At 51.4% G+C, this 21,108-nt stretch overlaps 1 protein-coding gene and 1 pseudogene across 4 annotated transcripts in view; both read right to left on the bottom strand.

The window, feature by feature from the left end:
• Positions 1-9,429, bottom strand: part of TTLL1 (tubulin tyrosine ligase-like family, member 1) — a 35,321-nt gene extending 25,892 nt beyond the window's left edge. Inside the window, exons 1-3 of one of the 4 annotated variants that reach the window (XM_010843638.1) lie at positions 9,272-9,429; positions 4,305-4,378; positions 368-484 (exon numbers count right to left, since the gene is read on the bottom strand). In XM_010843638.1, the coding sequence (XP_010841940.1) occupies positions 368-480 (113 nt within the window). In that variant the 5' untranslated portion in view covers positions 481-484; positions 4,305-4,378; positions 9,272-9,429. Of the gene's footprint in view, positions 1-367; positions 485-4,304; positions 4,379-6,270; positions 6,304-9,271 lie in introns of those variants that run through there. The other 3 variants (XM_010843640.1, XM_010843641.1, XM_010843639.1) reach the window with 3 other exon arrangements.
• Positions 9,430-16,539: 7,110 nt separating this feature from the next.
• The window catches only part of LOC104991273, a 24,656-nt pseudogene continuing 20,087 nt past the window's right edge, over positions 16,540-21,108 (bottom strand).

The raw sequence follows: 21,108 nt of genomic DNA, 5'->3' as shown, positions 1-21,108 counted from the left end.
CCCACGCCACCCCACAGGACGCTAACTTCCCCGAGGGAACCCCAAGGTCCAGGCAACAGGGCGCCACTGTGAGCAGCACTGGCCCCGGGGTGGGGGCTCCTGTTTCTCACCCAGACGCACACTGTGCAACCACACTCACGGGGCTGAGACGCCCCCAGGCCTCTTGACAGCCATGTCACTAGAGCACGTGCACCACCCCAGGGCTGCCCGCTCATGTGCACAGAGGGCCCAGGATGAGAGCACGTGCAGCGGGGGCGGCACACGGCACGGGGGGGGGAGGCCTTCGCGGACACTGCCCCCCGGACACGCCGCCATCACACTCGTGAACGGGCTCGGACGGCAAGAGAAGCCCACCTTCCATACTCACCAGTAGAAATTCCAGTCCTCGTTTTCTGTCACTTGGACCCATCCTCTCTTCTCAAAGTTATTTATCAGCACCGACTTCTCGATGTCAGTGACCCACTTCACTTTTCCTGCCATAATCCTGGAAGACAGCGCCTCATGAGAGCCATGAACGTCGACGCCTCACCTCCCGCTCACCCGAAGGAGTCCTCTGCGCACCGTGAACAGACCACCCCGCCCCGAGCTCCATCTCCCCCACAGAGGCTCTCAGCCTGGGCGAGGTCCCCCCAACACGCCCCTGGGGGACCCTGCCACATCTGAAGGCATCTCGCTCATCCGGACCGACCAGGGTTCAGGGGAGGCTCTGACACCTCATGAGCAGAGATGCTGCTTGACACCCCCAACGTACAGGATGCCTACTCACGCCCGCACAACAAACCGCCCAGTCCCAAATACCAGCTGTGCTGAGCCTGAGAGTCTGCTCAAGCAGGAAATAAAGCCTACACACGTTGAACGGCAGCTGTGACAAGCGCCATGAGGGGACGTGCCTGGGCCATGGGAGCTGGGTCGGCGTGTGGGAGGGTATCCTGGGCAGGGGACCCTGGAGCTGACTCTGATGGGCAGAGATGAGAGCACCTGCTCTAATCCGTGCACCACCTCTCACCTGGCCCCTCAAGTCCTGCCTATATTTCCCCTGCTGCCTCCCTGCCCTACACCAGTGCGCTCCTTCACAGTGGGTGATCTCAGCGTCTGTCTGACCACATCGCTCCTGTTTAACAACCAACGTGACTCCCACTGCCCCTAAAATGTGCAGCGCCCTGTTCCTCTCCTGCTTTTCCAGGTGCGTCATGTGCCACCGTCTCGCTCACCCACTGTTCTGGCCACACGGGACTCCCGTCTATCAGGACCTTGGCACGTGCTCTGCCTGCAGCACTCCAGCCTCCCTTCTGCCCAGTTAAGCTACTGCCCACTCGTCTGCAGGCAGAAGTGAGTGTCAGTTCCCGCAGAGCCTCTCTGACTCTCCAGACCAGCTGCCCGGCCCCTCAGCACCTGCAGTTCTGTCCCTGCTTGGGGGGGCAGGAGTCGCCTCTTTTCTGTCCCCGCTTTGTGCCCAGGGTCTGGCGTGTGCCTGGCACGCGGCAGACCATCACTTCAGGGAGAACGAGTGACCGTGGTCCCAGGCCTGGCAGTGCCACCGTGGGACTCTGAGCAAGTTACAGGACCTTTCTGCACTTAGTTCCTCCTCTGGATTTGTGGTTTGCGAGCTGCTCAAGCAGCCCAGGGTTCCAGGCTCCCCCCAGCTTCCCCCAGACCAAGGCTGCCTCGTTACACTCCTGAGGACAGGAGGGGAAGGGCTTTCCCAGCCCAGGCTTGAAGCCCTGGGGCCCTATGAACGTCGAGGGCCTTTTATGAAGGAGGCACATCCCCCTTGTCATGGCTTCACGTTTGGAGCAACGTCACCAGGCAGAAAAAAGCATGGGATGTGGAGCTGGGGACTTGGGTATGTGCTGCCTGGGAGAGGAAACGGGAAGGCAGGCTCTGAGAGAGTCTGCCAGGTGCAGCTCGGGGCGTTTCTACACAGGGCAGCCACACCCTCCGCGGGGTGCCTAGCAAGGCACGGCTGTGGGTAAGCCCAGCCTGTGGAGCTCGAGGCCCAGCTCCACCACACACTTGCTATGTGACGCTGGGCAAGTCACCCGACCTCTGAACGTTTCCTCATCTGCGAAACGGGGTAACAATAGTACTGACCCGTGTCACAGGTGAGAGTAAGAAGTAAACGAGTGAACACGCATCAAGCACTGAGAAGGGCGCCTGGCACGTAAGGAATCACGGTCATCACACTGTTCACGGGTGAGGAAGCCACGGCTCTTAAGAGCCGGTGTAAGAAAGGACCAAAGGACGCGATGGTGGCTTGAGTGAAGCTCAGGGTGACCCTACTCTAACTTCGCTGCTTCTTCCACAGCCCATCACCCCTTCCTTCTGTGAACGCGGCTTCCTCAGGACAACGCCAGTGCCCACAAGGTCAAAGTGAGGGGTAAACGGAACCACTCTCTGCAAACGCTAAGTGTCATGTAACTGCCACGTGAGGCTGCTAACCCGTCAGTCATGGTCCGCGTGAGGTCAGCAGCCACTGCCTCGGGGTGACGCCAGAAGCTCTGTGAGTCCCCCACCTGCTGGCAGCTCAGTCCACGCCTGAGCAAACCCCACCGGCCGGCCCCCTCGCGGTGTCGAGGCTGACTCGGGGGTGTGTGTGCTTTCCTACTACAGGCAATTTGCAGGCACTGATTTATTTTGTGTTTTTATACAAACCAAAGGTTTGTGGCAACCCTGCATGGGGCCAGTCTACGAGCACCATTTTTCCAACAGCGTCTGCTCACTTTCTGTCTCTGTATCCCAGTATTCTTATCATATTTCAAACATCTTCATTATTACCTTTTACTTATTTATTTTGATCGTACCATGAAGCATGTGGCATCTTAGTTCCCTGCGCCCCCTGCACTGGAAGTACAGAGTCTTAAGCACTGGACTGCCAAGAAGTCCCTCGTTATTATCTGTTTGCTACGTGATCTGTGATCTTTGGTGTTACTACCATGACTCCCTGAAGGCTCAAGTGATGATTAACATTTTTCAGAAATAAGGTGAAAGTCACTCAGTTGTGTCCAGCTCTTCGGGACCGCATGGACTATCAGTTCATGGAATTCTCCAGGCCAAGAATACTGGAGTGGGTAGCCGTTCCCTTCTCCAGGGGATCTTCCCAACCTAGGGATCGAAGCCAGGTCTCCTGCATTCAGGTGGATTCTTTACCAGCTGAGCTACCAGGGAAGCCTTTTAGCAATAAGGTATTTTTAAATTAGGGCTTCCCTGATTTAAAAATGGCTCAGTGGTAAAGAATCTGCCTGCTATGCAGGAGACCTGGGTTCAATCCCTGGGTTGGGAAGATCCCCTGGAGGAGGGCATGGCAACCCACTCCAGTATTCTTGCCTAGAGAATCCCATTGACAGAGGAGTCTGGCAGGCTGCAGTCCATATGGTTGCAAAGAGTCAGACATGACTGAAGCAACTCAGCAGCAGCAGCAACATTTTTTAATTAAGGCCATGTACGCGGTTTTAGACAAGTAGCTAATGCCTAGTACAGTCTGTAGTACAGTATAAAGTTAACTATTATACCCCAGGGAAACCAAAACATTTGTGCAACTTGCTTTCTTGCAATATTCACTTCGCCGGGGTAGTCTGGGCAGGAATCTGCAGCATCTGGGAGGCCAGCCTATAATCTGACTTCACCCTGAACAGCCCTGCCTCCTTGAGGGATCCTATTCCTACTCTGCCCCCTAGAGTCCAACTGCAGACACAGGATTTGGGTGAGAACCAACCCCGCAGCCAGGCAGGGCCCACACCACACACCCTGCACTTCAAACATCGGCCTTCCTGGGCGACCTCACCTCTGTCATGGACGTCCACCTGGAGGTGACGCAGAAGTAAGAGCAGAAACATAACGTGGTAGCACGGGCAGCTCTTTATATCCACACTGTGCTCCAGTCACAAAACAGGCAGAAGATGCTTCCAGGGGCACGACCCCAAACCCAGCAAGCCGGATGCGGCAAATGTTCCTGCCTTCACTTGAGTACTGCCAGGTACTGTTAGTCGCTCTGTTGTGTCTGACTGTTTGCGACCCCGTGGACCGTAGCCCGCCAGGCTCCTCTGTCCATGGGGACTCTCCAGGCAAGAATACTGGAGTGGGTTGCCATTCCCATCTCCAGGGGATCTTCCCCACCCAGGGATCGAACCCAGGCCCCCCACATTGCAGGCAGATTCTTTACCGTCTGAGCTACAGGGAAGCCTCATCCTCACTTTACAGCAGAAAGTGGAGCCTCCAAGGAGGGCGGTTTCCTCCCGGCCCCCTGCCCTTTCCTTCGACCACCTGGACAGGTGGTCACCAAGGGAAACATCTCACGCCTGACCTACCATAGGTATTTATGGAGCCAACAGGAACATCCAATTTCTCTTCAGTTTCCCTGACTCTTGCCTCGGGTTCTTGCCTAAAACAAAATGAATACACAAATGATTGGCACAAAGACAGACACAAGGATCAATGAAATACAGCAGACAGCCCGGAAATAAACCCCACAACCTACAGCCAATTAATCTCTGACAAAGGAGGCAAGAATGTACGATGGTGAAAAGACAGTCTCTTCAGCAAGTGGTGCTGGGAAAGCTGGCCAGTTACGTGTAAACCAACAGTTAGAACACACTCTCACACCGTGCACAAAAAGAAACTCAAAACGCCTTAAAGACTTAAATGCAAGAGATGACACCGTAAAACCCCTAGAAGAGAATACAGGCAAAACATCCTGACGTAAACAGTACCAGTGTTTTCTTAGGTCAGTCTCCCAAGGAAATAGAAATAAAAGCAAGCATAAACAAATGGGACCTAATCAACTTATCGACTTTAGGACAGCAGAGGAACTCATAAACAAAATGAAAAGACAACCTACGGGCTGGGAGAAAACAATTGCAAATCATGTGACTGACAAGGGCTCAATTTCCAGCCAAATAAATAACTGTTCTCAAAAAAAGATGAGGTCATTCAGGTCAGCCTTAATCCAACGACAGATACTCTTACGAGATGGAAAGCTGGACACAGAGACACACGGGGCGGACAACACCCTGAGAAGACAGACAGATCAGAGGGAGCGCGGCCGTGGGAAGACGGAGGCGGAGATTACAGAGTTATGCTGCCACGATGCCTGGGGCTCCCAGAAACTGGATGCTGTGAGCACCCCCTCCCCTGGAATCTTTCAAGAGAGCACACCTCTGCCAACCCCCCCGATTCCAGGCTCCTGCCTCACGGAGCTGTCCAGTTTGTGGCACTTTGACACTGCAGGCCTAGGAAACCAACAAGACACAACCATCCTAAACACCAGGAGAAAAAGAAGAAGAAATTCACACACAAGGAGCTGCACGCATACGAATTTTGGAAACAGAGCATGATATAAAGTGCTGAGCAAGAAGACAGTCATTCATGGTTAAAAAAGGAAAGAAAGAAGTAAGGCCCCCTCTCCTTTAAAAGAACCTCTTTTCAGAAATACACCAAATCGACGTGGACTCCACCACCGAGAGCTGATGCAAAGGCACCTTGAAAAGAGCGAGGAGGGATGGAGGCGCCCTCCACACCTGAGGCTCAGAGACCCGGGTCGCTCCCGCACGGAAATGTCTGAGCCACGGGTCCTGGCAAGTCCTCGGGGCCTCAGCCTCCCCGGTGAAATAAATGAAAAAAGAAAGTGACAGCCCCTCAGCGGCACCGCAGGGATCACCGCAAGGTCAGGCGGGCGTGGCCCTGGCACATGGCAGGCTCTCCCAACAGTCAACCGGGTTTGAATCGAGTATGTCAGGCGGAAAGAGTTTCCCCGTGAAGCTGCCCCTGATTCGGTCCCTCACACTCCCGCCACTGGGCCCCAGAGACCAGCCTGCCTCGTGCAGGAAGTGATGACATGTCTCTGTCATCACTGAAACGACAGCCACCACTCACAAAGCACCAGGATGCGCCGGGCTCCGGGCTGGGCAGTGTGTGCAGACCCTTGTCTACTGGGCACACCGTTACAGCTCACCCAACGCCCGGAGGCAGGTACTGTCCCCACTCACAGCCAGTAGAGTGGGGCTCGAAGAGTAAGAGGGAACGCACACGGCCTCCCTCCCACATGGGATGTCAACCCTCAGTTTACAGGCAGCCCCCTTGTCAGGCATCATCGCCCTCCCACAGGGCAGCAGGTGGTCCCCCAGCACCCAGCCAGGGCCAGTAAGGGGGCTCAGGAATCGTCTTAGAACAAAGGAGCCATTAGCCAGTCCCCACGGTACAGAAGCCAGACTCCTCCCCAAACCTGAGAAATCCTTTTCCTTAGAAGTCCTTTTCCTTAGAAAAGTAAATAAATACCTGATTGCCAGATTGTTTTCCTGTGACTTCCTCCTAAATTAGAAAAAAATTAAAAACCAAGCAGGATTAGTGGTATTGTGTAATGAACTTGACACATCACCTCTCTACTGGTTCATAGGAACTGACGCCTCAGACTTTCAAGCCACGAGGTCGCCTACTTTCAAAACTGAGCACCATAAAAACCTCACCAGGAAAAGCAGAGACTGGTGAGATACCCCTCATGCTGATCACAGATCGAAGTCAGAGCAGGCTGTCACCACCTGAGGTATGTCAGCCATCCCGAATCCAGAGAGCTGCTGGTTATTTAAGGGTCCCACTCCTGGGGCAAGTGGGCAGGATGTGCTCAAGCTTGAGAACTGGTTTGCCCAGGGACACCCCTGGGCGTCGGGGCCACCAAGAGTCTAGTTTCTCATCTGTCTAGTCTCACTCGGCATTGACAGCCACTCTGTGTCAGACGGGTGACAAGAGACATGGAGCTGCCTGGGACCAGGTGCTCCTGGACAGTCCTGATCCAGGGGACGCAAGAGATGCATTCAGGGACTTGCCCGGCAGTCCAGTGGTTAAGACTCCACACTGCCAGTACAGGGGGCGTGGTTTGACCCCTGGTCAGGAAACTAAGATCCCACATGCCACGAGCTATGGCCAAAAAAAGAGAAGTGTGTTCAAAGTGCTTTAAGAGCCCAACAAAATTCAACTGCAGTCCTGGGGAGAAAGTGACCATCAATCCAGGCCAGTGGCAAATCATGCCCACTCCACCCAAAAGATTCCACGTTCAGAGACTTCCCCAGTGTCCTCACAATCAGGGACACCCACAGCAGGCCCAATGACGGGCTTCCTTGGCCCCACTGTTGCCCCTCTGCAGCCATCCTTCACCCAGCAGCGGACCCATCTTTTTACACACACAAAGCAAACCTTGTCACTCCGCTCACAAGCCTGCGAGCAGCTGCCCGCTGTGCTGAGATTAAAGCTCGCAGTCCCCCAGCATCCTTCCACCCGCCTTCCCTCTCCAGACTCCAGCCTTTTTCAGCCCTCTCACCCACCAAGTGACATCCACTCTTAAGCCTTTGCTCATCCCCCAAATCTGGCCCTTTCTCAAAGGCCAACCCCTCACAGCAGCCTTCCCAAGCCCATCTCAGTCCTCCTCATTTACCAAGTTGTCACTTCTCTATGGCAATCATGGTGTACACAACTGTTTAATCCGGTGCGGACTCAAAGCATGATCTGTGAGCCCGCAGCATCGGCATCACGACCTGGTGCTTGTTAGAAACACAAATCCTCCCCAACCCACGCACACACAGTAGGGTAATGCATTCAGATCTCTGGGAGTGGGCCCCAGGAATCTGTGTTTTAAATTCTCAGGGCATTCCTGAGTGCTCAAGTTTGAGAAGGCCTGGTCTAGTTCACGTATTTGGTCCCTTGGTGACCACCTGTCTTCAATACACATATGTCACCCTGGGAGCAGGAATGCTGCTCCATCTTATCTCTGCTGAACCCCCAGCACCCAGAACAGCGTCTGGTAACAGCAGGCTGTCAGTCAGTATTTGATGACTTAACAAGAGAAGACACGAGGGACTTCCCTGGTGGGCCAGTGGCTGAGACTCTGTGCTCCCAATGCAGGGGCCCCAAGTTCTATCCCTGGTCAGAGAGCCAGATCACACATGCCACAACTAAAGATCCCGAATGCCACAGTGAAGACCGAGGAGCCCACGTGCTGCAATAAGGGAAAAAAAGACACGAATTCCCGCCACACACAAGCAAGTGCCAAGCAGTGAAGCAGGTGCAGCCTAGCCCTACAGGGGCCATCAGCCTCACAGGGGAGACACCCAGGAAACAGTCATCTGTAAACACTTCTACAGATTTATCCGGGCGAGAAGTAGGAGGCCGGGAGGGAGTCCAGCTGATTTCCGCTGAACAGTGGAACGTCTCGGGGAATCTCTGTGCCCAGGAAGACAACTCTGCCAAGAGGCCTCCACCTCCTGTTGTTACGACTATTCCCAGACAAAAGCCAGAACCACCTCTCAGGAGAAACAGCAGATTGTGGGCAGAACCCACATTCGTGGGAGTCATTTCACTCTTCCAGCTATAGGACCATGGACGCACTCTCTGCCCTGCCCTCATCCCACTCTCCCAGTCAGTCTGATCACTATCAGTTTCAATAAAGTCCCAGCTCCGCCAGGATCCCAGGACATGTGCATCCCTTTTTAGCGTGTCTTTTTTGGAAAAAAAAAAAAAAAAAAGAGCCACCTAGAAATAAAATCATAATACAAACGCCGACTTCACATGGGCGCAGTGCATCGGGTTGCAGTTGTGTCGCCTGTCAGTCTCATTCCCCCTGCTCCTCGCACGTGTTTACCGGCGCAGGTAACTCCCTGAGAGCAGGGCAGGGCCAATCTTTTTTGTACCGCCACAACCCAGCCCCCAATTACGCTTCTGAATATTCCCTGAACGAAGAACTGCTCTGCAAACCCCAAACGGCTTACAACCATAAGATACTTTTAGTTTCAGAATGAATCCCCCTATGCCTCGGCTACTGTAAGGGGGTATGTCTACCCCACCCCCTCTAATGACGGGAAAACAGGGAGGAAGAAGAGGGGAAACGCCGACGTTCAGACCCCCAGAGAGAGGCGAGCAGAGCAGGGGGACACTCATCTCCTGTCTCCCGTCCAGAGCGCTACCCACAGGTACACTGCGCCCTGCAAGATGCCAACAGAAACAATAGAGATTGCAAATGAATGAAAAAGCCTAGGCACAATTAAATTCTGGAATAACGGATAAGAGGAATGCAATTACTCTTATCGAGTAGGCACAAGTCATAGGAACTCGGAGGAAGAAAAGGAGCACAATGGTCAGCGCGGGCTTCCCCCCAGGGACAGCGAGTCCGGCCAGCAGCATCTAAACCGCGGAGACCAGCGCCCACAACCGCTCGCGCATGCGCACTCGCCCACCCAGCACTGCCACACCCTCAGTCCCGGAGGCTGCGGCGCCGGCGGCGGGGCCTCACCTGTGGGCGCAGAGCGCTGAGAAGCGCCCGGGAGCGCGGAGCACGGCGGCCCCGCGCCGCGGCCCGGCCCCGCCTCCAGCCCCACTCGGCTATCGCTGGAGGACACGGCCCGCTTACCCAGCGCGGACCGGCCCTCCGCCCGCCGCGCTCTACTTCCGGGACGGCGCCCTGGCAACCGGAGACGCGGCGTTGCCGGCGCCACGACTGCTTCCGGGGTTAGACTGGCCATTCTTCTGCAGCTGCGCCTCCAACCTGCACAGCTCGCTACGCACGGGGGCTGACGTAAAACTCAACATCCAGAAAACTCAGATCGTGGCATCCGGTCCCATCACTTCATAGCAAATAGATGGGGAAACAATGGAAACAGTGTCAGACTTTATTTTTTGGGGCTCCAAAACCACTGCAGATGGTGACTGCAGCCATAAAATTAAAAGACCCTTGCTTCTTGGAAGAAAAGCTATGACCAACCTAGACAGCATTTTAAAAAAGCAGAGATATTACTTTGCCGACAAAGGTCCGTCTAGTCAAGCTATGGTTTTTCTGGTAGTCATGTATGGATGTGAGAGTTGGACTGTAAAGAAAGCTGAGTGCCAAAGAATGGATGCTTTTGAACTGTGGTGTTGGAGAAGACTCTTGAAGAGTCCCTTGGACTGCAAGGAGATTCAACCAGTCCATCCTGGGGGAGATCAGTCCTGGGTGTTCATTGGAAGGACTGATGCTGAAGCTGAAACTGCAATACTTTGGTCACCTGATGCAAAGAACTGACTCCTTAGAAAAGACCCTGATGCTGGGAAAGACTGAAGGCGGGAGGAGAAGGAGACAACAGAGGATGAGATGGTTGGATGGCATCACGGACTCGATGGACATGAGTTTGAGTAAGCTCTGGAAATTGGCTATGGACAGGGAGGCCTGGTGTGCTTCAGTCCTTGGAGTTGCAAAGAATCGGACATGACTGAGCGACTGAACTGACTGACTGACTGATGTCCTGCGAGGAACCACCCAGGCCACCATCCCCAGGGGTCTTGCAACCTTGGGGGGCCTGGAAATGAGATTGCAAGGGATCGGGGCCCAGGATCCAGCCTGATAGTGGCAGGTAGAGCAGTATGATGCCTGGGGCCCTGGGCTGTAGTCCCTCTCTTCATCTCCTCTGTTGCTCAGCTTCAGTATCTGTAAAACTAGGACTGTTCATAGCACCAACTACATAGGGTTTGTCATAGGGATGACATACAAGTTGCACCCAGCAAGTAGTAGTAAGTGGCCTACTCAAAGGTCACCTCATTTATGAAGTGTTCCCTGAGTGTGGGACAGGTATAGTTTTTCAAACTAGATTTTTTAAACTCCTGTTCAATTCAGTTCAGTTCAGTTGGTCAGTCATGTCCAACTCTTTGTGACCCCATGGACTGCAGCATGCCAGGCTTCCCTGACCATCACCAACTCCTGGAGCTTGCTCAAACTCATGTTCATCGAGGCAGTGATGCCATCCAACCATCTCATCCTCTGTTGTCCCCTTCTCCTCCCACCTTCAGTCTTTCCCAGCATCAGGGTCTTTTCCAATGAGTCAGTTCTTTGCATCAGGTGGCCAAAGGATTAGAGTTTCAGCTTCAGCATCAGTCCTTCCAATTAATATTCAGGACTGAATGTACACGGTCCTTTAGGGATTGACTGGATTGATCTCCTTGCAGTCCAATGGACTCTCAAGAGTCTTTTCCAACACCACAGTTCAAAGGTATCAATTCTTCAGCTCTCAGCTTGCTTTATGGTTCAACTCTCACGTCCATACATGATTACTGGAAAAACCGTAGCTTTGACTAGATGGACTTTTGTCGGCAAAGTAATGTCTCTGCTTTTTAATATGCTGTCTAGGTTGGTCATAGCTTTTCTTCCAAGAAGCAAGCGTCTTTTAATTTCATGGCTGCAGTCACCATCTGCAGTGATTTTGGAGCCTAAAACAATAAAGTCTGTCACTGTTTCCATTGTTTCCCCATCTATTTGCCATGAAGTGATGGGACCAGATGCAATGATCTTAGTTTTTTGAATGTTGAGTTTTAAGCCAGCTTTTTCACTCTCCTCTTTCACTCTCATCAAGAGGCTCTTTAGTTGCTCTTCGCTTTCTGCCATAGGGTGGTATCATCTGCATATCTGAGGTTATTGCTATTTCTCCCAAAAATCTTGATTCCAGCTTGTGCTTCATCCAGCCCGGCATTTTGCATGATGTATTCTGCATATAAGTTAAATAAGCAAGGGGACAGTATAAGCCTTGACATACTCCTTTCCCAATTGGGAAACAGTCTGTTGTTCCATGTCCAGTTTTAACTGTTGCTTCTTGACCTGCATACAGATCGATCTCTCAGGAAGCAGGTAAAGTGGTCTGGTATTCCTATCTGTGGTATTCCCATTCTTGAAGAATTTTCCACAGTTTGTTGTGATCCACACAAAGTGTTTGGTGTAGTCAATAAAGCAGAAGTAGATGTTTTTCTGGAACTTTCTTGCTATTTTGATGATCTAGCAGATATTGGCAATTTGATCTCTGGTTCCTCTGCCTTTTCTAAATCCAGCTTGAACATCTGGAAGTTCATGGTTCATATACTGTTGAAGCCTGGCTTGGAGAATTTTGACCATTACTTTGCTAGCATGTGAGATGAGTGCAATTATGCGGTAGTTTGAACATTCTTTGGCATTGCCTCTCTGGGATTGGAAAGAAAACTGACCTTTTCCAGTCCTGTGGTCACTGCTGAGTTTTCCAAATTTGCTGGCATATTGAGTGCAGCACTTTCACAGCATCATCTTTTAGGATTTGAAATAGTTCAACTGGAATTCCATCACCTCCACTAGCTTTGTTCGTAGTGCTGATTTCTAAGGCCCACTTGACTTCACATTCCAGGATGTCTGGCTCTAGGTGAGTGACCTGGGTCATGAAGATCTTTTTTTGTATAGTTCTGTGTATTCTTGCCACCTCTTCTTAATATCTTCTGCTTCTGTTAGGTCCAAACCGTTTCTGTCCTTCATTGTGCCCAACTTTGCATGAAAAGTTTTAAAACTCCATCTGTTAGGAAATGGCAACCTGGCTAGTGAAAAATTTAAAACTGAAGCCAGGTCTAGATTGAATCCTCACTCCCGAATGCACTAGCTTTGTGGCTTGTGGTAGGTCATGTCACTTGTCTGAGCCTCAGTTTCTTATTCATAAACGGAGACAATAGCACCTACATTGAAGGGTTGTTGGGAAGATTAGTTTTAAAAAAAATTTAAAAAGGTGCTTCAGTATAGCACACACTAGTTGCTCAAATATTTGTTGAATTAATACACAATAAAACAGCATGTGCCCCAGACATCTGTCAGCCATGAATGTGTACTTGAAGGCAGCGTGAAAAGAGGAGCAGCAATTTACAAACCTGCTCTGTTACATTCTAGGTGTCTGGGCATAGGACAATTGCAGTCTCTCTCTCTCTCTTTTTTTTTTACCTTCCTTTTAGCGTTTGTTCCCGAAAGAGTAATTCATTATTTATAACACACAAAATGCATTAATGTTTCTCACTCTTCTGAATTTTTTAATCACCAACATCATGTATTACAGGGCACAGATCTGCAACGGCTGTGTGTATCATTCTGCACCAGTTTATTGCTTATAATGTGCTTCCCTGATGGCTCAGACGGTAAAGCGTCTGTCTGCAATGCAGGAGACCCGGGTTCGATCCCCAGGTTGGGAAGATCCCCTGGAGAAGGAAATGGCAGCCCACTCCAGTATTCTTGCCTGGAGAATCCCATGGACGGCGGAGCCTGGTAGGCTATTGTCCATGGGGTTGCAAAGAGTTGGACATGACTGAGCGACTTCACTTCATAATTAGTGCACATGTAGGTTTAGACATCAGAAAACAAACCTTTAATTGGAAAAAAACAAACAATGCCAAGGAAACAGATTCTAGCTCACACTGCTTGTCACATGACAGGCCAATAAGCCCAATAAATCGAGAGACAGGTTTTGGGAACAAGGAATAATGACTATTGAAAAAGCCGACTAACCAAGAAGATGGTAGGCACGTGTCCTAAAGAACCATCTTGCCTGAGTTACAATTCAGGCTCCTTCTATACTAAAAGGGAAAGGGAGTAAAGTCATACACTTCTTGGTTTCTGTCAACCTTCAGAGGGGATTTGTTAATTTCTCCCTCCTGCCACCATTCACAGGTGGACCTGCTCAGGAGGTTTCCTATGAGCTAAACAAAGGTATTTTAGCTTAATGCTCTTTACCGGGAGAGCAGGATCCCCAGAGGTGGGCCATTATGTATAACTTAAGTTTATAGGCAGCATCCCTTCAGTGATTAACTTGTAATAGAATACAAAAATGTTCTTCCCTATTACATTAACACAGTTAATACACAAGATCAAGAGTCAGCAAAGCATCGGTCAAATCCAGCCCACTACCTGCTCCAGAAAGCTAAGAATGCTGGTTCCTTGTGACCACTTGCAACTGACTTGATGATAGCGAACACACTAACTTTGTACCCCAAATAAGTGAAATCATCTCCCCTCCTGCCCCCAAAGAAATCCATTCTTCTCATTCGTAGATCTCAATTGTTATTCTATTTTTACTTAATCAATTAAAAATTATGAATTTTTAAAAAAGTAATGAAAAGCTAACGAGACTATAAAACTTACATTAAGCAAGGAAAATAAATAAAAGTTTTAAGTTGTGAAAATGTGTGAAACTTTTAAGTGGCAGAGTCTGGATTTGAACCTACTAAGGCTGATGGTTCACACCTCTGCCTCCTGAAAAGCAAAGAGCCATCTTCCGGAGATGAGTGCGCTTTCAAGGTGATGCTCTGAGCTTTGTTTGCAGGCTTCCTGAGACGTCCGCACCGCCTTGCCCAGGCCGGGGGAGTGCTTTGGGTCCATCATCAGTTATATTTGGCGCCATCTAGTGGAGGCAGAGCTAATATGCACCCCGCTGCTGCCCCTGCCCCTCCTTGGTTCCCGCCTCAGCCCTTTAACCCCAGGAGGTGATGAGAACCAGAAGGTCGCAGATGATGTGCTTACTGCTGGCTCGTAGCAGGTGTTCAATAAACACTGTTTCCTGGATGAGACGTCCCTGCACTGGCTGGTTTCTGAGGCTGGTTCCTCGGGGTCATATTCCGCCAAGGGAGTCTTGAAATACCAGCAAGGAATGGGATCAGCTCCAATACTTTGGCCACCTGAAGTGAAGAGCCAACTCATTGGAAAAGATCTTGATTCTGGGAGAGATTGAGGGCAGGGGGAGAAGGGGGAGACAGAGGATGAGCTGGTTAGATAGCATCAGTGACTCGATAGACATGAATTTGAGCACACGCCAAGAGATAGTAAAGGTCAGAGGAACCTGGCGTGCTGCAGTCCACAGAGTCACAAAGAGTCAGACACGACTTAGCGACTGAACAACATCATGGGGTCAAGACCCCATCTTGGGGTGATCTGGCCCAGCCCCTTCCCGGCCTCCGCTGTCTATGGCCCTCTCCTTCCTTGGCAGGTGGTCCCGCTGCCCCTCCCCCTCCCCAGGCAGGCGTACTGTCTTCATGTGGCCCCACACCCTTCTCCACCCTGAACACGGCACATCCTTCACCCAGCTCATCCCAACAAGGTTGATGATAAAGTCTGTGCTGGTGTCTTGACTGAGGGCCAGAACTCTCAGTTACGTCATTTTGCGGTTCAATGCAAAATGAAAATGTGGCAACTCTTGTTCAAAAATTATTAGGAATTTCAAAACAACTACGGCAGCATTAACCATGTGAGGGGCCCATCTGAGCACGGGGGCCCTGGGCGGCTGCCCAGGTGGCCGGCCCATGAAGCCCGCCCTCCTGCGTACAGGACAGCACCCTAAAATCTTAGCCAGAACTCCCCTCGTTACACCCTCTCAAGGACCCTACCTGGTGAGTGGTTTTATCTCATACTTATTTTTTTAATGTGGTAAAATATTAACACATGCAAAAGAAAATTTACTATCAATCAGTCAGTTCAGTCACTCAGTCGTGTTCCACTCCGTGCGACCCCATGGACTGCAGCATGCCAGGCTTCCCTGTCCTTCCCTGTCCATCATCAACTCCCAGAGCTTGCTCACACTCATGTCCATCGAGTCCATGATGCCATCCAACCATCCTCTGTCATCCCCTTCTCCTCCTGCATTCAGTCTTGCCCAGCATCAGGGTCTTTTCCAATGAGTCAGTTCTTCACATCAGGTGGCCAAAGTATTGGAGCTTCAGCTTCAGCATCAGTCCTTCCAATGAATAGTCAGCACTGATTCCCTATATTAACCATTTTAAAGTGTTCAGTTCAGTGTTGTGATCCAGTATGTCCATGGGTAACCAATCTCTAGAACTTAGTTATCTTGCAAAACTGAAACTTTTCCCACTAAACACTAATTCCCGCTCTCCTCCCCCAGCCCTAGCGACCACCATTCTACTTTCTGTCTCTACGAATCTTACTCCTTCAGGTGTTTCACCCAAGTGAAAACATTTAGAATCCGTCTTCTTATGATTGGCTTATTTCACTTAGCATAATATCCTCACGTTTCATCCCTGTTGTAGCCTGTGTGGGAATGTTTTTCTTTTTAAGATTGAGTAATATTCCACTGTATGTATTTACCATGCTGTTTACTCATTCATCAGTCAGTGGACACGGATTTGAGTTGTGAATGACCTTTTGACCATTGTGAATAACTCTGAACATGAGTGTTCAAATATCTTTTCAAGGGTCTGCTTTCAATTTCTTTTGGGTATATTCTCAAATATGGGCTTTCTGGGTCCTTTGACAATTCTGTGCATAATTTTTTTTGAGGGACTGCCATACTGCTTTCTACAGTGGCTACAACTTTTTTTAAGTTTTGAGGCACATCATTATAAAAAGCTGGTGTGTGAGTGTGTGCTTAGTTGTTCAGTCGTGTCCCACTCTTTTCGACCCCATGGACTGCAGCCCACCAGGCTCCTCTGTCCATGGAGATTCTCCAGGCAAGGATACTGGAGTGGGTTGCCATGCCCTCCTCCAGGGGATCTTCCTGACCTGGGGATCAAACTCAGGTCTCCAGCATTGCAGGCAGATTCTTTACCATCTGAGCTACCAGGGAAGCCCAAAAAGCTGGTACATAAATGAATAAGAACTTCAAATTCACCATACAGGAAGTCCCCAGCAGTCCAGTGGTTAGGACTCCACACTTTCACTGTGGAGGGCCTGATTTCAATCTCTGATTGGGGAACAAAGACATTACAAACTGTGCAGCTTGGCCAAAAAAAAAAATTCATCATACATTTACTTCATGTTTTAACTTGACCCTCTAGTAAATCTTTAGCATCGATTTTCGACTGCTATGTGAGGAGATTCTCCCTTGTGTTTGTGACTTACAAGCATAATTCATTGATAAACATTGCTTATTGTTTCTTATTGGCAGTAAGACTCACACCCCATTCTAGTGCTGGTTCCCGTTTTGTCATTTTGGGTTCAGACCCACCTCTGTCATAGCCACCACGGAAGGCACATTTTGGTAGACTTTTAAACACTTGTTTTGCTCGAGGTTCCATATGCTTCCTAACTTGAGTGGAGGCATAAAATGGCCTGCAAGTCCTGCAGCAGGAGTGACCAGTCCAGCAGCTCCCACTCTACTGGCCGTGGGTCCTGCCCGGCTCCCCTGCCTGCACCCTGAGCCTGGTTCATCCCAGCCCAGAGGCCACAGCCACCGATTCCACACCTTGACCACCCTGGCTACAGCATTTATTTTTTCCTTAGTTGCAGCATGTGGGGTCTAGTTCCCTGACCAGGGCTCGAACCTGGACCCCCTGCATTGGGAACTCAGAGTCTTAGTCATTGGACCACCAAGGAAGTCCCATTTTACATTCCCTCCAACAAGGCACAAGGGCAAGGAGGCTGGCCCAGGCTCCACAGTTCTTCTTTAAAAAAAAAAAAAAAAAACTTAAAAAAAAGTTTATCTATCAGTCTGTGTGGGGTCTCAGTCGTGGCACGCAGGCTTAGTTGCTCAGCAGCAAGTGGGATCAGAGACACCCGACTAGAGATGGAACCCACAAGCCCTGCACTGCAAGGAAGATTCTAACCACTGGACCACCAGGGAAGCCCCAGCCCCACAGTTCTCCTGGGGCCCATGTAGACCTGGCCCAGGCCCCACAAAAGATTCGCAGGGGCGGATGTTTGGTCCTGACGGGGCTGCATGGGGCTTTGCTTCTTCCCTCAGAATCAACAGTCCCACCTCGCAGATGCTGGGTATCACAGGACTCAGACCTCTACACGGTCAGCTGAATAGTTTTTCCCAAACCCAACCACCGGTCTAGACGCTGAGGCCCCCAAGGGCAGGGGCTGTGGACGCCCTGTGTTGTCTCCAGAGTCAGGCTGCTCAGGGGAGACGCCAAGGGCAGGCTGGGAGTAAACAGGTGAGGGACCCTGCGGCTGGGAGTCGGTCCCGCCCAAGCTCCAGCTGGGGCTTTGGCCTGCCGGCTTCTTCGTCTGTGAGCTGGGCTCCTAAAGCGTGCTTCCCCAGGTTAGAGACAAGACAATTCCGTGCTACAAGGGCTTCTCGGGCTGTGGGCACCAGCTCAACGCAGGCGGCTACGCATCTGTTTCCAGACCCTGATGCTGGGCAAGATTGCAGGCAGGAGGAGAAGGGGGCAACAGAGGATGAGATGGTTGGATGGCATCACGGACTCAACGAACATGAGTTTGAGCAAACTCCGGGAGACGGTGAAGGACAGAAAAGCCTGGCGCGCTGCAGTTCATGGGGTCATAGAGTTGGACACGACTGAACCATTGAACACCACCACCACCACCAGGTTTCAAGCCAGGGCCTCCTCTCCAGAATTCTCCTTCTCCAGAAGCATGGTCCACTCGGGGGGGCTCAGCCCAGTCCCTTCACCTGCTGGGTGAGCAGCTCCCTTCCTTCCAAGGCAAACGTCCACACTTGAGCTTCCAGCCCCCACACCTTTGCTCACATTACCCTCCGGCCCAGAATGTCCCCCCGTGAATGATCGGGGTCAGAGAACGTGCGTTTGGCATGTTTTGAGACACCTCCGTGTGTTCCCAGTACAGCTGCCCAAGAAGACAGGGCTTCCGCAGCTCTGCCCGCGCGGGGTGTTATCAACGGCTCACACGTTGGGTGGTATCAGTATTGTTTTATGTGCATTTCTTTCGTTATTCATGGGGATATATGCTTCTTCAGCAAAAAGGACAAGACCACAGAACTTCGTTGTGTGGGTTTTTTTTTGCTGTTCCATGAGGCTTCAGTTCAGTTCAGTTCAGTCACTCAATTGTGTCTGATTCTTTGCGACCCCATGGACTGCAGCACGCCAGGCTTCCCTGCCCATCACCAACTACCAGAGCTTGTTCAAATTCATCTCCGTTGAGCTGGTGAAGACATCCAATCATCTCATCCTCTGTTGTCCCCTTCTCCTCCCACCTTCAATCTTTCCCAGCATCGGGGTCTTTTCCAGTGAGCTTGGGGGAATCTTAGTTCCCAGACTGGGGCTTGAACCCACACCCTCAGCAGTGAAACTGCCAACTCCTAACCACTGGACTGCCAGGGAATTTCCCCCTGCAGAACTTTAAATAAAATGAAATTATTTCCTGGGAGTTCCTCGGCAATCCGGGGGTTAGGACTCCGCACTCTCACTGCCAAGGGCCCGGGTTTGATCCCTAGTTGGGGAGGCCATAAATAAACAAACAATTCCTATGAGAGAAAACAGCCTTGAACACTGTGGTTTCCCAGCCCCATCATTCTTCCAGGCAGGGGAAGGGGAGTTGAGATAGCCATGATCAGCAGTCATGAGACAAGGAAACCCCAGGACCTGGAATGAGAAAACGGGTCCTGATTCGCATGCACCTCATCACCTGTGGGCCTTGGTTTCCTCCTCTGTAAAATGGGAGCTACAGGTTTCCTCCTAGAGGGCTGTTGTGGATGATGAAACGGGATGGAAGGACTTCCCTGGTGGTCCAGGGGTTAAGGATCCTCCTGCCAGTGCAGGGGACACAGGCTCGACCCTCAGTCTGGGGAGTTTCCACATGCCCCAGGTGTCACAGCTACCAAACCCACACACTCTGTGGCCGTGCGCCACAACGAGAGAAGCCACTGCGATGAGAAGCCCACCCATCGCGAGGAAGAGTAGCCCCCACTCGCCCCAACTAGAGAAAGCCTGCGTGCCGTGATGAAGACCCAGCGCAGCCAGAAATAAACAGAGAGGTGTGTACATGTAAAAATAAACAAATAAAAATGAAAACCAGGACGGCAAAGGGGAAATTCACTCATCTGTGAAACAGACGTCTACCGAGGGCTCATCACGCGGGGTGCAGAGGGGTGAATGCATACACGGCCTCCCCTCCGGGGATTTACAGACGGGGCCTTCCTGGAGCAGAGGCGTGGACAGCAGCGGCTGCCGACACCATGGCCAGTCATCCCTGCTGAGTGTGGGCCGAGGGAGCCGCTAGGACCTCTGTTATTGTTTTGAAAAAATCTGCTATCGTGCTGATAAACTCGGCTGTCAGGAGGGATGTTATTTCTGGGTGAAGGGAGGTTCTGCGGGACCGGGGCTCCTTCCTGCCGGCACCCACGTGGGTCTCGTCCCTCCCGCCAGACCCGACTTGAGCGATAACCTGGGGCCTTGAGCCTGCTCCTGGCAGGGGACACTGGTGGCCGTCGCTGCAGGATGTCCACAGTCAGCTGCCCAGGGCCTCCACAGTGTTTCAGGAGCAGATATCACCCCCTCCCTGACCCCGGATTCCTGGAATTGTCTGACAGAGTGGAGGCCTGGTCTCCGTCCCCCTGACAGGTTGCAGGAGATTAGGTTATTTTGGTCACACTGGCCATTTCGGTTTTTGGCCGGAGCGCGTGTCTATTAAATCGTCCTGGCTCTGAGCGGAGTGGCCTGGCTGGTTAAGCCTCATAATCTGCTCTGAAACGTGCTGGCTCTGTTTTCAACTGTGATAGTCCCCCTGTCACCAGCACCGCTGGCCTCTCCTCAGGTTCCACCATGGGCTCAGCTTGCCAAGTACCCCCTGGCAGCCAGGAATCTGGATCTTGAGTAAATCCTCACTCTTGGCTGTCTCAGGTCTGATTCATTGTGCTTTGTTTTATTGCATTTTAATTTGTATCAAGCTTTACTTTACAAACCCCAGAGTGCACAAATCTGAAGCATTCAGCTCAGTGAAAGGAGACCCAGGTTTGATCCCTGGGTCCAAAAGATCCCCTGGAGGAGGGCCTGGCAACCCACTCCAGGATTCTTGCCTGGAGAATCCCATGGACAGAGGAGCCTGATGGGCTACAGTCCGTGGGGTCGCGAAGAGTCAGACACAATTGGAGCGACTGAGCACATACACACATACCCTCCGACCACCATGTGGGACAGAAATCCCCAGAAGTCTCCCTCCTGCCCTTTCCAGCCAACACCCTCCCCACCTCGCGAGGCGGCTGTTGGCCCCTCTATCACACAGACACGCTTTGCCTGCTCTCCAGCGTCATACAAACTGAATCATGCAGTGTGTCCTCTCTCGTGTCTTCTTCCACCTTCTTTCACTCACCATAAGGTCTACTGAAAAGTTACTGTTGAGGGGGCTTCCCTGGTGGCTCAGCGGTGAAGCTCAGTGAATCAGCCTGCTATTGCAGGAGACACGGGTTCAATCCCTGATCTGGGAAGATCCCACACGCCGTGGAACAACTAAGCCCCGAGCGCCACGACTACTGAGCCCTCGCTCTGGAGCTTGAGAACCCTGGAGCTCATACACTGCAATAAGAAAAGCCACCGCAATGAACGCCTGCTCCTCGCACCTAGGGAAAAGCCCTCAAGGCAATGAAGACCCAGTGCAGCCAAAAATAAAATGAGTAAATAAAT

Source organism: Bison bison, unplaced genomic scaffold (assembly GCF_000754665.1).
Source record: "Bison bison bison isolate TAMUID 2011002044 unplaced genomic scaffold, Bison_UMD1.0 scf7180017864184, whole genome shotgun sequence".
Lineage (NCBI taxonomy): Eukaryota > Metazoa > Chordata > Mammalia > Artiodactyla > Bovidae > Bison > Bison bison.
The sequence above is the reverse complement of the archived record's forward strand: the minus strand, read 5'-3'. Positions and strand labels throughout refer to the sequence as shown.